The 16272-nt window shown below is 41.8% G+C and overlaps 1 protein-coding gene across 2 annotated transcripts in view; it reads right to left on the reverse strand.

Moving 5' to 3' along the window:
* Window positions 1-16272, reverse strand: part of LOC133755952 (24-hydroxycholesterol 7-alpha-hydroxylase) — a 95384-nt gene that overhangs the window by 56693 nt on the left and 22419 nt on the right. For both annotated transcript variants that reach the window (XM_062186219.1, XM_062186220.1), the window contains exons 6-7: window positions 15298-15402; window positions 8313-8403 (exon numbers count right to left, since the gene is read on the reverse strand). In XM_062186219.1, coding sequence (XP_062042203.1) covers window positions 8313-8403; window positions 15298-15402 — 196 coding nt within the window. The remainder of the gene's footprint in view (window positions 1-8312; window positions 8404-15297; window positions 15403-16272) is intronic.

Below are 16272 nucleotides of genomic sequence, written 5' to 3' on the forward strand. Positions count from 1 at the left end.
AGTATAGCTTATGGGTTACAATGGCTTCCCCCCTCCCATAACTTCCCTCCCGCCCGCAACCCTCCCCTTTCCCGCTCCCTTTCCCCTTCCATTCATGTAAAGATTCATTTTCAATTCTCTTTGTATACAGAAGATCAGTTTAGTATATATTAGGTAACGATTTCAACAGTTTGCCCCCCTATAGCAACACAAAGTGAAAAAACTACCATTGGATTACTAATTATAGCATTAAATAGCAATGTACAGCACATTAAAGACAGAGATCCTACATAATTTTTTTTTAAATTAATTAATTTTCTATGCCATTTCCATTTTAACACCAGGTTGTTGTTTTTTTTTTTTTCATTTCCAATTCTCTTTATATACAGAAGATCACTTCAGTATATAATTAGTAAAGACCTCATCAGTTTGTGCCCACACAGAAACGCAAAGTATAAAAATACAGTTTCAGTACTAGTTATAGCATCACTTCGCTTTAGACGACACATTAGGGACAGATCCCACATGGGGTGTAAGTACACAGTGACTCCTGTTGCTGACTTAACAATTTGACACTCCTGTTCATGGCGTCAGTAATCTCCCTAGGCTCTAGTCATGAGTTGCCAGGGCTATGGAAGCCTTTAGAGTTCGCTGACTTTGATCTTATTCCGATAGGGTCATAGTCAAAGTGGAAGTTCTCTCCTCCCTTCGGAGAAGGGTACCTCCTTCTTTGATGGCCCCGTTCTTTCCACTGGGATCTCACTCACCGAGATCATTCATTTAGGTCTTTTTTTTTTTTTTTTCCATGATATCTTGGCTTTCCATGCCTGCTATACTCTCATGGGCTCTTCAGCCAGATCTGAATGCCTTGAGGGCTGATTCTGAGGCCAGAGTGTTGTTTAGGACATCTGCCATCCTATGAGTCTGCTGTGTATCCCACTTCCCATGTTGGATCTTTCTCTCCCTTTTTGATTCTATCAGTTAGTATTAGCAGATACTTGTCTTGTTTGTGTGATCTCTTTGACTCTTAGACCTATCAGAGCTATCAATTGTGAGCTGAAATTGATCACTTGGACTAGTGCGATGGCATTGGTACATGCCATCTTGATGGGATTGTGTTGGAATCCCCTGGCACATTTCTAACTCCACCATTTGCGGCCAGTCCGAATGAGCATGTTCCAAATTGTTCATCTCCTCCCTCTCTTTTTCCACTCTTAGATTTAACAGGGATCACTTTTCAGTTAAAATTTAAACACCTGAAAATAATTGTGTGTTAATTACTGAGTTCAACCAATAGTACTAGAACAACAACAACAACAACAAATACTAAAAAGGATAAAGTATTACATTGTACATCTAAAGTCAGGACAGGAGCTGATCAGTTCATTGTTGCTTATAGTGTCCATTTCACTTAACAGGTTTCCCCTTTGGCGCTCAGTTGTCACCGATCAGGGAAAACAAATTATATGAACAACTGACTACTTTATTCCTTTTAGTAATTTTTGTTCTACTTAATACTATTGGTTGAACTCTTTAATTAATACACAATTATTCTTAGGTGTTTAAATTTAACTGAAAAGTGATCCCTGTTAAATATAAGAGTGGGAATAAGAGAGGGAGGAGATGTACAGTTTGCCACATGCTCAATCAGATTTGTCCTTAAAGACAGAGTTAGAAACGAGCCAGGGGATTCCAATTCAATCCCTTCAAGGTGGCATGTACCAATGCCATCTCACTAGTCAAAATGATCAGTTTCAGTTCACAATTGATCATAATGATAGGCTTAAGAGTCAAAGGGATCTCATAAACAAGACTAGTGTTTGCTAATACTAACTGATAGAATTAAAAAGGAGAGAACAATCCAACATGGGAAGCGGGATACACAGCAGACTCATAAAATGGCAGATGTACTAAACAGCACTCTGGCCTCAGAATCAGCCCTTAAGGCATTCGGATCTGGCTAAAAAGTCTATGAGAGTATTTCAGGCATGGAAAGCCAAGATACTCTAGCAAAAACAAACAAACAAACAAACACCTAAATGAAAGATCTCTGAGAGTGAGATCCCAGTGGAAAGAACAGGCCATCATAGAAGGAGGGACCTTTCTCTGAAGGGAGGAGAGAACTTCCACTTTGACTATGACCTTGTCTAAATAAGATTGGAGCTGGCAAACTCAAGAGGCTTCCATAGCCTTGGCAGCTCATGACAAGAGCCTCAGGTGATTACCGATGTCATAAATAAGAGTGTCAATTGTTAAGCCAACAACAGGAGTCACTGTGCACTTACTCCCCAGGTAGGATCTCTGTCCTTAATGTGTTGTACTATGTGAATTAACGGTATAACTAGTACTCAAACAGTACTTTGTGTGTCTGTACCTTTCTCTGAAGGGAGGAGAGAACTTCCACTTTGACTATACCTTGTCTAAATAAGATTGGAGTTGGCAAACTCAAGAGGCTTCCATAGCCTTGGCAACTCATGACAAGAGCCTCAGGTGATTACTGACACCATAAATAAGAGTTTCAATTGTTAAACCAACAACAGGAGCCACTGTGCACTTACTCCCCAGGTAGGATCTCTGTCCTTAATGTGTTGTACTATGTGAATTAACGGTATAACTAGTACTCAAACAGTACTTTGTGTGTCTGTGTGGTGCAAACTGTTGAAATCTTTACTTAGTATATACTAAATTGATCTTCTGTATATAAAGATAATTGAAAATGAATCTTGATGTGAATGGGATGGGAGAGGGAGCGGGAGATGTGATGGTTGTGGGTGGGATGGAGGTTATGAGGGGAAAAGCTGCTATAATCCAAAAGTTGTACTTTGGAAATTCATATTTATTAACTAAAAGTTAAAAAATATATTTTGTAATAGTTTGATAAATATATTTATTTCCTATATATTTATATATAAACATATATTATGTATACACACATTAGTATGTGTCAGTTTGGGGGGCACACAAAATCTGAAATCCACATCAACAGAAGCTTGCCTACCATCACAGATCAGAAAAATGCCAGATACTTGCTTTCCTTGCCTTCCTTGAAGGTAGGAAATAGCTGTGAAAATTAGACTTTGCCAATCATATGAGCCAACCCCAGACTTTGAATTAAGAGTTAACGTAGTTAAGAAACGGAGACTGAGGCCGGCGCCATGGCTCAACAGGCTAATCCTCTGCCTTGCGGCGCCGGCACACCTGGTTCTAGTCCCGGTCGGGGCACCGATCCTGTCCCGGTTGCCCCTCTTCCAGGCCAGCTCTCTGCTGTGGCCAGGGAGTGCAGTGGAGGATGGCCCAAGTGCTTGGGCCCTGCACCCCATGGGAGACCAGGAGAAGTACCTGGCTCCTGCCATCGGAACAGCGCGGTGCGCTGGCCGCAGTGCGCCTACCGCGGCGGCCATTGGAGGGTGAACCAATGGCAAAAGGAAGACCTTTCTCTCTCTCTCTCACTGTCCACTCTGCCTGTCAAAAAAATAAAAAATAAAAAAATAAAAAAAAATTAAAAAAAGAAATGGAGACTGGAAAACACACACACACACACACACAACTTTCCCTGGCAGCAACTGCAGTTTTTGCCAGATGAAGCTCCTGGGGACACAGTGTCATTCAGCCTCCTGTGCCAGTGGCCACAATGTGCTTGGCATGTGGGAGAGCTGTGCTTGCCAGCCCAGGTCTGCAGCCTGATTCGGAGCATGCTTCCTGCAGTGCGCTCTCCAAGCCTGACTGTCCAGCATTCTGAGAAGTTCTGTTACCTATCTGATGCACTTTCCAGAATTATTTCTTTGCTAAATCAGCTATAGTTAGGCTCTTCTGTTTGTCTTTAAGAAATCTGGCTGAAGAAATATAGAAATGATAACCACAGTGAACAATGTGGAACAAAAGCCGGAAGTGACAAAGGCCAGCTACTGGGTACAGTGGATGGAGCCGCAGGATGGAGAATGGGCATCCCCTCCTGTTGCGGTGAAAGATGGATGAGGAGGAGGAGACATCTCTACCCAGACTTTACACTGTGATCAATGTGTGTGCACTTCTTACATGGGGAACATTTGTAGGAGGCAGAAGTTCACGTGAACAGAGAAGTCTGAAAACCACAACCCAGGCAAAGGAAACTCAGAAGGACTAGGCATATACTTATCAAGGGAAGAAGGAAAAAGTCTTGGTGGGGATGGAAGCCATGGCATCTTCTCTTTAGACATCCTCTCTAATGAATCATATTATTTATCATTTGTTAGAATGTGCTCACATGCTTCTCTGGAAGAGAGGACAAACACCATAGGATGCCGTGAGCATATGGAGAGGTCACACCTGCTGTCTCTGGCCCCAACCCCTCTTCCTCTACATACCTGCTTATCTAACACCTAACCACCTTTGGGTCATTGGTCAATCTCACCTTGCTGATATGGTTTATCTAAGTCATCTGTTTGCTACTACTGCCTGCCTCCCACTCCTGGTACTGCTGATTCTCCCTTTGCCATTCTGCTTTCCTTTTTACATCATATTTACCACCTTCCAATATTCTGAGAGTTATTTATATATTAACTTTATTGTTAATTTCTTATCTTCCCTACCAGAATATAAACACCAAGAGGGAAGTAATCTTGGTTTTGTTTGTATATTCCAAACTCCTAAAGCAGTTCTGGCACAGAGCAAGGGCTTTTTCTTCAGGGGTGTTAGTTGAAAATCTTTAAAAACTGTTGTTTAATTTTGTAGCTACCTGAGGCAGTAGATAATATTTGGGGTGAAAAACAGTGAATTGGCCAGCACCGCGGTTCACTTGGCTAATCCTCCACCTGTAGTGCCTGCACCCTGGGTTCTAGTCCCAGTTGGGGCGCCAGATTCTGTCCCAGTTGCTCCTCTTTCAGTCCAGCTCTCTGCTGTGGCCCGGGAAGGCAGTGGAGGATGGCCCAAGTGCTTAGGCCCTGCACCCACATGGGAGACCAGGAGAAGCACCTAGCTCCTGGCTTCAAATCAGCACAGCGTGCCAGCCACAGCACACTGGCCGTAGTGGCCATTTGGGGGGTGAACCACTGGAAAAGGAAGACCTTTCTCTCTCTCTCTCTCTCTCACTGCCTAACTCTGCCTGTCAAAAAACAAACAAACAAACAAAAAAAAACCAGTGACTAATAAATGATTAAATGAAAGGCTAGGGAATCAGAAAACCTCTAATAACTTCAAGTAGATCTGATGAATTCCAGAGAAAGCAGAAGGCCATGTGTTTGCCTAGGGCTATACTCAATGACCCAAGAAAGCCCTTGGAAGTGGCACTGTGGTGTAGCAGGTAAAGCTGACACCTGCAGTGCCAAAATCCCAAAAGGATCCCTAATCGAGTCCCGGCTGCTCCACTTCCAATCCAGCTCTCTGCTATGGCCTGGGAAAGCAGCAGAAGATGGCCCAAGTCCTTGGGCTCCGGTACCCACATGGAAGATCCAGAAGAAGCTCCTGGCTCCTGGCTTTAGATCTGCACAGCTCTGGGTATTGTGGCCATCTAGGGAGTGAACCAGAGGATGGAAGACACCTCTCTCTCTGTTTCTGCCTCTCTGTATCTCTGCCTTTCAAATAAATCTTAAAAAAAAAAAAAAAAAAAAAAAAAAAAAAAAAAAAGAAAAGAAAGAGCCCTAAGCTCTCACCACAGCTGACTCAGATTCTACACAAGAAGCAAATGTTAAGGTATAGTGGTCAACTTCTTGGCTGAGTGTTGAAGGCATACCCCAACACACAGAGCACACGGAGTTCTGGGGTAATGAATGAAATATTTATAGGTTCTTAGTGTAAAGAAGTTTCTGTCTTATTATTAGCTGACCACAACATTAACTGAGAGACTTCAGTGGTCACAAATAACGAAGAATACATTACCAATATCCATAATTGTATCAAATAAATTTCTAGATTGATTGATCCATCCATCCATTCACCCATCTCCTCTTGGTTCTGCTTTCTGGAGAACTCTATTACAATGCACTTTAACTTTCTGTCCTTCACGGGATCTTTTGTATGGACACATGGACATTTTTGATGTCAACTTCCAAAGATCTATGGCTCCTCTCATTACTAAGTTCCTGAGATAGTACTACATCTTTTTCTAAAAAAAAAAAAATTGAAAGGCAGAAGTAGAAAGACACACACACACAAAGGTAGAAAGAGAGAGAGAGAGAGAGAGAGACTCTTCCACTCACTGGTTCTCTCCCCAGATGGTCATAATGGCCAGAGCTGGACCAGGTCAATGCCAGGAGCCAGGAACTCCATCCAAGTCTGCCACATGGGTGGCAGGAGCCCAAGCATTTGGGCCATCTTCTGTTGTTGTCCTAGGCACATTAGTAGGGAGCTGGATGGGAAGTGGAGCTGAGTTTCAACCAGAGCTCATGTGGGATACCAGCATCAGAGGTGGCAGCTGAATCTGCTGTGCCACAATGCTGAGCCCTAGTATGACATCCTATACATGGATTGAGCTAACCTGATTGGTAAGCATGGCTAAAAAAAAAAGTTTTTTTAATAAATGGCTTTCAATTCTGCAACAGTGTCTTACATTCTGAAAGCACTGATAAAGTAGAGCTATTTCCCTGGCATTAATGTTTGTCACAGAAGAACAATGACTTCTAAAAATGAATGAGATAAGAGAAAAGAAAAGATTTTGTCTTTCTGTATATAACTCTATTCAAAAATTCCAGATGCAAGCATTGTAGAAATTACAAAAAGAAATAAAGAAAGAATAAAAAATTTAGATTAATGTTACTTTTCTGTGGCCTTTGTGCAAGGTGGCTCTCCACACCATTCCTACCATTCCAATATCCCTACCCTAGTATTTTCTAAACACCAGGAATTTGGGGAACTATAAGTCAGAAAAGATTCTAGTAAGCAAGTGATAAAGACAGTGAGTGACCATCCAGGGTACATTCAATTTTCCTGCTTATGCACATATGAGTGTACTTTCCATTCACTTTGGAGATGCAAGCCCCATAAAGGTGAGTGTTCGTGTAGTCTTCTCTGTTCACCAGTGTATTTCAGAGTCGAACCTGTTAGCATGGTAGGCGCTTGGTGATTCTCATGCTCACTGTTTCTATCAGTCCAGCATCTGCAGATTCACACTTAGGGCTCAGATAGTATTGCTTAGGTATTTATATGAGTCAAGCCTTCTTGCTTTTACATTTTACATTTTCAGTAAGAAGCAATCCAGGATAAACCAAAAGCTCCAAATAAAATAATCAGTAATCGTGGAAGAAGGTAGGGATGACTGTTAACAGGCATCACACCTTTTGCCCTAACATGATATTATTTCTCCTAAGAAAACAAAATTATTGATTACTCTTTTAATATCAGAATGAAATAATTGGTCAACTTATACTAAATACACAAGCAGTCAAACCCTCTCCATTTGAGCTTGTTTTTTTTGTTTTTTAGGAGAAAGGATGAATGAAGAGCCTGAAAGTGAACTAAAAAGTTCAAGACAACAATAATCCCTCTCTAGTTTTTAAAATTCTCAAATGTGTGATGACTACAGGAGATATTTTTGGTTTTAGTTTTTTTGTTTGGTTTTGTTTTAATCAGTCTCTGGTGGTGGCAAACTTTGCCTGACCTCCATAGTTCCATTAGAGCTGTTACATAATATAGGAAACAGATAACATATTACTTTTAGAAAATCATGGGGCCAGCATGTGGCCTATGGGATACCAGCATTGCGGCAAAGTGGGTAAATCCACCTGAAATGCTGACAACCCATATGGGCACTGGTTCTTGTCCCGGCTGCTCCGCTTCCCATCCAGTTCCCTGCTAATATCCTTGGGAAAGCAGAAGATGGCCCAAGTGCTTGGGCTCCTACACCCAAGTGGGAGATCCAGATGAAGTACCTGGCTCTTGGATTTAGCCTGGCATAGCCCTGACCATTGTAGCTATTTGGGGAGTGAACCAGCCTTTGGAAGATCTCCTCTCTCTCTCTCTCTAACTCTGTCTCTCAAATAAATAAAATAAATCTTTTTAAAAAATATGAAAAGATCCTGAATTTCAAAACTGTAATTGCAGCTCAATTGAGGTAACAAGAGATTAGCAGTAAATCGTGCATATATATTAAGTCAAGAATTTAGGAAAATCTCAGTCTCTAATGTACTTATTTCTTCATTTGGAAAATAAATGATTTGGACTAGATGTCCCCTAAATGCTTGGTGGTAATGAACCTTTATGACTGCACCTAATAAATTTATATCATGAAACACATAACAAGTTATGCTGAATTTGGATTATGTTAGATTTCTATAAAATTTTAAGCATTTAACTCTGCCAATGATGCATGACAAATATGGACTATGTGTCTTCAATGATCTAATTTAACTCAAGTTTAGTACCTGTTGTGCCAAACACAGATGATATGCTTTGCATAATGTTCTTGTGGATATCAGGATGGGAAAGGATAAATCCAAGTGTCCAAAATGCAATCTGGAACAGAAAAATATGTTTCAAAAACAAGAACTTCTTTGAAGATGAACAAAAGCATATTTAGTATTAGCCATAAACATTTGAGAGAAACAAGGACAATGTTTAAATTAAAGAAAAGAACTAGGTTTTAGGAATGAGATGTTATATATAATATATATATGGTCAAATTTTAATGATTTAGTTCTGTTACTATAGTTTAAGAACATTGTTCAAATACAATAAACTTCAATGTTTACTAAAAGGTGGTAAAAGTTAGATTCCTTTTTAATAACATAGTAACATTATGTTATGTAGGCCTATATTAAATATTCAGAAGCAACAAATTATGATAATTAAGAATGTTAAACCACAACAAAACCATTTTCTAGATTTAATTTCCTTAAGATACAAATTAATTTGTAAAGTGTATATTCTGAAAATGAAATATGGTAATTTTTGTTTGACAGGCAGAGTTAGACAGTGAGAGAGAGATAGAGACAGAGAGAAAGGTCTTCCTTTTTCCATTGGTTCACCCACCAAGTGGCCACTACTGTGCTGCGCCGATACGAAGCCAGGAGCCAGGTGCTTCCTCCTGGTTTCCCATGAGGGTGCAGGGCCCAAGCGCTTAGGCCATTTTCCACTGCACTCCCAGGCCACAGCAGAGAGCTTGAATGGAAGAGGAGCAACCGGGACAGAATCTGGCGCCCCAACCAGGACTAGAACCCGGGGTGCCGGTGCCGCAGATGGAGGATTAGCCTAGTGAGCCGCGGCGCCGGCCTGAAATATGGTAATTTTAAAATGTCTAAAAACAATACCTACATTATGAGTGTACTCAACATCAAAAAGTATCCTTTCACATACAAATGCTATTGATCACAGTATACTTGCGAGTTCTGTCTTGGCCAATCAAAATTATTTCACCTCTTCCCTCATTATGGTATTAAAAGATAAAATTATACTGCTATATAGCTTAAAAGTTAACTTCCTACTCAGGTACCTGTTTTGGCTTCTATACTTAGGTTGCACAACAAAGGAAACCTATTACAAAAAAAAGAAAACCTATATACAACAAAGGAAAATCATTAAAAGAACTTTGGATTTATCTTTCATTGTTTTTTTTTTATAAATACTTATTGCCATTTAGGGAAATCAGTTCTGAAAATGTCTCAGGCAATAATACTTTGTGCCACTTAAATCTTGTCTTTTTTGTGAGGTAACATTATGTACCTTTATAATCCCAATGCTCCCCTCTGTGGTCAAAAGAGGAACAGCAATGGTCTGACAGGAAGTGTTCAAGGGAGCCAAATGCAATATATTTGTGGTTTTCCCCTGTGTGACATTGTGCATTGATATTACAAGGATCTATATGGTGCCATTTACATGAACAAGTCGAACAACCGAACCAAGGAGTCCACAATTCAAGACCTTCCTTCGGGGCACTATTCAGAATAGAGACGATTTACTCTCAACCTTCTCCAATTCTTTTTGACAAGTGAAAAAAACAGATGCTTGGGGAGTTCCCTTCTCCTTGTCAGTGAAATGGTGCCGTCTTATCTGAGGTGCCATCTTAAGCTCCGGGCGCCACCTTAGGCTCTGGTCCGGTAGCCATCTTGAATCCAGCCCAGTTTACTAGGAGTCAGGTGACCAAATGGCCCAACCACAGGCGTCAACTCCACCCCTACTGTAACGGGATTCACTGCTCCCACTCCCCCATCCCTGCAAGGCTATAACAAGGCCTATTTCCCCTCACAGGCTCTCTCTTTTCATTCTCTCTGCCCTTTCCCTCCAGCCTGTCATCTCCCCTTCCCCCCAGCAATAAACCTTTTGGTGTGTTTTGTGGTGGCCTTTGACTCCTGTCTCTCCACCAGGGGATCTTTCTACTATTATCTGTAGGTGGAAGTGCCGAATACCAGGATTTAGTTAATCAGCACTCCATACCTAATGCATTTCAATTCAAGAGTCAGACTTCATGTTGGGAGAGAAAAATCTTAGTGACAGTAGATAGACTTTCAATTACACAGAAGAGGCCTAGTTCAGAGTTTTATGTGCTTAGCCATAATTTTAGAGATTGCCAACATTGGGTCATACTTATTTTTATGACAAACACAAAGAATTCAGCTGAACTCCAAATGTCTGACTAATGGTGTTATTCTTAAAGCCTCTTTTTTCTTACCTGATTTCTTTTTTTAAAAAATCTGTTATTGCTTACCTTAAAAAAATGAGAATAACTTTTTAGAAAAAAAAAAGATGTGTAAAGAGCTAATAAAAAATTTATGAATTACATAATCAATAAGCATAAACAGTGACCTTGAGATTTAGGAAAGGAGTCAAAATCTGTCAATGACAATACCAATCAGTATTTTGCTTTTAAAGGAATCAAGTCTGTGGTCAGACTCAGGCAAAAGGAAGGGCCTCCTGGCTCAATGAACTGTAGGAGCAGCTACCACAATGCCTTTTCAACATTTTGGAGAGTTCAGAACAAAAAGTGAAGAGGGACAAGAAAAGCTCTGTGTCTTTGTTGTGCCAAAGAGAAAGTAAATGGAGTATCTTCTTCAGCATTATGTATTCAATCATTCAAAAAAAAATATTTAACAAGTATTGATGAGGTCTCTATAACATGCCAGATAGTCTTCTAACTTAACATGATAAATACAAATATGTGCAAGGTTCTTCAAAAATTTCATAGAGGAGCAGAGGTTGTTGGCCTGGTGGTCATGACTCCGATGAAGACGCCTGTGTGCCACCTCAGAAGTAACTGGGTGTGAGTCTCACTTCCAGCTCTGAATTCCAGCTCTGCGACTCATGTAGTTGAGTCCTTAGAACTTCATAGGAGACCTAGCTAGAATCCCTGGTCTTGGCTTCATTCTGGCCCATCTCTGGCCATTGTGGGCATTTAGGTAGGGAACCAGTAGATGAGCCAGCTTTCTGTTTCTTTCTGTCTCCCTCTCTTTGTCTACCTCTGCCTCTCAAAAAATAAAAACTAGAGAGAAAATGCAATAAAAAGATGTTGATTTGGGTGTAAAACAATTTTGAAACCTATGCATAGTTTTCATAATAAGCATTTTCCATAAACTTTTTTTTAAAGATTATATCTATTTATTTGAGAGGCAGAGTCACAGACAGAGAGAGGGAAAGACAGAGAGAGAGGTCTTCCATCCGCTAGTTCACTCCCCAAATGGCTGTAACAGAGCTGGGCCAATTGGAAGCCAGGAACCAGGAGCTTGTCTGGGTCTCCCACATGGGTGCAGGGGCCCAAGCACTAGGGCCATCTTCCATTGCTTTTCCAGGCCATTAGCAGGGAGCTGGATCAGAAGAGGAGCAGCCAGGACACAAACCAGCACCTACATGAGATGCCTGCGCCACAAGCGGAAGCTTAGCCTACTACGCCACAACACCAGCCCTTCCATAAACTTTATTAAGATCCCTCATTTAAGACAATTTGTGCCCAAAGAACTTTCAGCTGGGGACATGAAATACATACACAAGAGGGAAAAAAAGAGCTAGATATACAAGACAGAAGAAAACGCCAATCTGTGGTACAACAATAACTTCTGTGAGGGATGAGGTGGTGATGCCTACTGAAAGTATTTAGAAAGAACTTGAAAGAAGAAGCATAGGGAAAAGGTAAAATGTCTACTTTAGGACTGGTTTGGAGAGATGTCCTCAAAAGTTCAGTTGGCAGTCAGGAATTTCTTGGATCTTGGAAATGGTTTAACCATAGAAATAATTTTCTAATTACAGTTACTGTCTTGGAATAATCCACTAAAGTCTAGATAAGCCATAGCAGATCCTCCTAGTGAAATGAAGCTCATCTGAAGGTTAAGCCCTGACTCCCACCAGCCTTGAGGCAGAGTACAAAGTATTACACAGTAGATAAGAATAAGACAGGTCTTACCACCTACACTGCTGGCAAGGCTAGAGCTGCTCTTGGCAGTACCGGGAGGTACCAAAATCATGACAGCTGTGGCCTGCTCCACCAGGGCTTTTGAGCAATGAAGTATTTGGAAGCCAGATAGCCTATGTTCACTACTAATGGACCACTCAAAGTAATGACTATTTCAAATCAGGGCAACCATTTTTTTAAGGGACGAACACCAACACATATTGAATGCTTATTCTGTTGCCCAGGTACTGTTAACCATTTTTCTTTCTTTCTTTCTTTCTTTTTTAAACTAATATAATCCTTACAACAATCCTTCGAGGGAGGTAGCATTAATCCTATCTTACAGATGAGGACACTGAGTTTGGGGAGGTTAAATCACTGACCCAGTTTACTCAACGCAGGAAAACAGGCTTTGGATGGGACTCTAAAGCCTTTCCAAAGTCTGTTCACTCACTAGACTGCCTCTTGGAGTGCCAACCACCTCCAACAAGATAGAACTTTTGCTAATCATCGACATTCTCTTTCTGGAATTACTGATTTCAATCTTTTCAGGTCAGTGCCAGAAACAATTTCCAAATAACTGACTTCCTCTGTGTCAGATCAATGGGGCTTTGTGCAGCTTTCTTCAGAGGGACCTTTCTAACGACATCATGAAAATTAATCCTCTGACAGCAGTGGCTGTTTTATTGCTGCCTGGGGAGCTGTTTTGATGTCTGTTTTCAATTTTGCTCTAGCTTAATCAGTTTCCAAGAAAATGACCTAAGGAAAAATCAGAGAATAATATTTGAGATGCACAAAGAAGAGGAAAGGATTAGACTATTTTTCCTTGACCATTCCTGATGAAATACATATTTTACTGGCTTACATATACTTGAGCCAATTTCTACCTCTATTTTCTACCCAGTAAGTTTTAACACAGACTAAGGGAGCACAAAATATTAAGACTGGTTAACAATCCAGGCTTTTATAAGAGGGAGTAATAAATAATACCTAAAACATCATTCTTATTTCTATTTGTTAGGGGAAAAACAGGAGGCAAAATGACCACATTTGTCATTAGAGACAGAGTGAGGGCTCCTGTTCAGTAGAGTACAGACATACAAAAGGAGTTACCCTTAAATACCAGGTAATAGTTAAGGCTAGCGTGAGAGCCTCCTGTCCCAGAGAACTGGTGGGTATCAAAATGGAAGTGGCAGACAAATGGCTCTTATCTAGTTCATTTAAACTTTTAAAAGACACATGGGGGCCGGTGCCTTGGCACAGTAGGTTAATCCTCAACCTGCGCTGCTGGCATCCCATGTGGGTGCCAGTCCTAGTCCCTGCTGCTCCTCTTCCAATCCAGCTCTCTGCTGTGGCCCGGGAGGGCAGTGCAGGATGGCCCAAGTGCTTGGGTCCCTGCACCTGCATGGAAGACCAGGAAGAAGCTCCTGGCTCCTGGGTTCAGATCGGCGCAGCTCTGGCCGTTGCAGCCATTTGAGGAGTGAACCAATGAAAGGAAGACCTCTCTCTCTGTCTCTCCCTCTCACTGTCTGTAACTCTACTCTCAAATAAATAAATAAATAATCTTAAAAAAAAAAATAAGACACATGTGCAGGGCCGGCACTGAGGCAGCGTGGCAGGTAAACTCACTGGCCTGCAGTGCCAGCATCCCATATGGGTCCTGGTTCGAGTCCTAACTGCTCCACTTCCTACCCAGCTTCCTGCTGTGGCCTAAGAAGGCAGTTGGAGGACAGTTCAAGTCCTTGGGCCACTGCACCTGCCTGGAAGACATGGAGTAGGCTTCAGGCTCCTGGCTTTGGATAGGCGCAGCTCTAGCCATTGCAACCATCTGGGGAGTAAACCAGCAGATAGAAGACCTCTCTCTCTCTCTCTGCCTTTGCCTTTCTGTAACTTTGCCTTTCAAATACATAAATAAATCTTTAAAAAAAAAAAAAAAAGGTGTGTGTGTGTGTGTGTGTGTGATTGAATTCCTACATTACCAGTTCTACATGTAGGGTAGCTCACAGGCCTAGACACCGAATGGGAATTGTGGGCTGAAGAACAACAGGTACAGGGGAGGGAAGGGCACACATTCATTGAATACCTGCTGGACCCATGTCACTGAAGCCTCACAACTTTGTAGAGAACCAGAGGTACCACTTAGTGAGGACTCAAGTTAGAAAGCCCTGCTTGGAGTTTCCTGTACATCATCTCCTTTTGACTAGTAAGGAAATGGAGACCCAGAAAGTCTTCTCTTTCTATTCTAGCTGTGAATGGGGATATACTGATTCAAGCCCAATTCTATGTGAAACTATCCATTTAGGCTGGCACCACGGTTCATTTGGCTAATCCTCCGCCTGCGGCGCCAGTAGCCCAGGTTCTAGTCCCGGTCAGGGTGCCGGAATCTGTCCCGGTTGCTCCTCTTCCAGTCCAGCTCTCTGCTGTGGCCCGGGAAGGCAGTGGAGGATGGCCCAAGTGCTTGGGCCCTGCACCCGCATGGGAGATCGGGAGGAAGTAACCGGCTCCTGGCTTCGGATCGGTGCAGCGCGCCGGCCATAGCGGCCATTTGGAGGGTGAACCAACGGAAGGAAGACCTTTCTCTCTCTCTCTCACTCTAACTCTGCCTGTCAAAAAAAAAAAGAAAAAGAAACTGTCCATTTACCTACTCTTTATTCCCAATCAAAAGTTGGGGCCAAGGCATATTCATCTTTGTGGCAACAATAGTGAGCACTTTGCTTGACACACAGAAAGTGGTCCACAAACAGGTGCTGTCCCAACAGCCCCAGAGGGCAGGCTTTTCCCTCGGCCTGCTCACATGCTGCCTTTCAAGGGGCAGCATTCACATGGATCTCTGCTTGGCCGCCTCTGTAGCTGAATCAGATCTCAATAGGCATTCACTTTTGTTTTTCATCTCACAACCAAGACCACTGTAGTCTCTTTCTTCCCCATCATAAGTGAAAGGACTGAAGGGGACTGAAAGGTAGTAAAGAAGGGGGAAAAAATGAAAGCAGAATAGATAGAAATGCAATCAACACTTTAACTAATATACTTACAGGAGCAGCGTTAGACAGAGAAGCCCAAAGCATTAGGAGCCCATACTTGGAACTTTGTTCACTGGTTTCCGTCTCTACAATATCCAGCACAGCCTGCATTACTGTCTGTTTAAGAGAAATAAACAAGGTTAAACTCTGGCTATGTGGTGAAGATTGCTAATAAACTAGAGATCAAGCATTTTTCCTTAATTCAAAGGGTACTGTTCCTGGGCTTGTAGTTTGAGGCATGCTGAGGGATTTCCACACTTACTGCTGGGATAGTCGTTAGGAGTGGGGACCCTGGGGGAACTCACCTGCTTTACTGTCTTAGGGCAAATCCTCGCTCAACTATTTAACAGCTGAATGGCCTTGGACAAGTGAAGTTACTTTATTTCCTCATCTACAAAATGGCCATAATATGGCATCTACCTCCTAAGATTGTTACAAGAATCAAATCAGTTAGTGCAGTTGCCTATATAGTATTTAAACCAAAATCTGGCACGTGTTACATTTTTATAAATGTTTTCTTTCTAAACAAAGTACTGCTGTTAGGAAAATACGCACAGAAACTCAAATCTGTGAAGCATTTGGAAGAAAATTCTACCTCCACCTGTCATGCAGATTCTCAGCCTATACACCATGGGACAGAGAACTGTTGTGCCAGAATGTCATAAACATCACAACAGTGCAAATATGCAGAGAAGTGATACTTGATGTGAATGGTGTCGGTTCAGAGCAGGTTCCTGGCCAAACCACCCACTGTGGTTGTTCCCAGGTCACCACACAAGTTCCATGGTTTCCCCAGGTTTGCCTTTGCCAGTGGTTGGAGCCATTCCTGTGCAGCATTTTCTTTTAAGTCACTCATGCACTTGTTGCCTGAAATAACTCATGTCTAGGCAGCAGAAATAATAGGAGCTAACATTATTCACTGTTTGCTAAGGGCAACTACTACGATAAGTGCTTTACAGGTACCTAGTCTATTGTAATCCTCACCAC

Source organism: Lepus europaeus, chromosome 3, assembly GCF_033115175.1.
Source record: "Lepus europaeus isolate LE1 chromosome 3, mLepTim1.pri, whole genome shotgun sequence".
Lineage (NCBI taxonomy): Eukaryota > Metazoa > Chordata > Mammalia > Lagomorpha > Leporidae > Lepus > Lepus europaeus.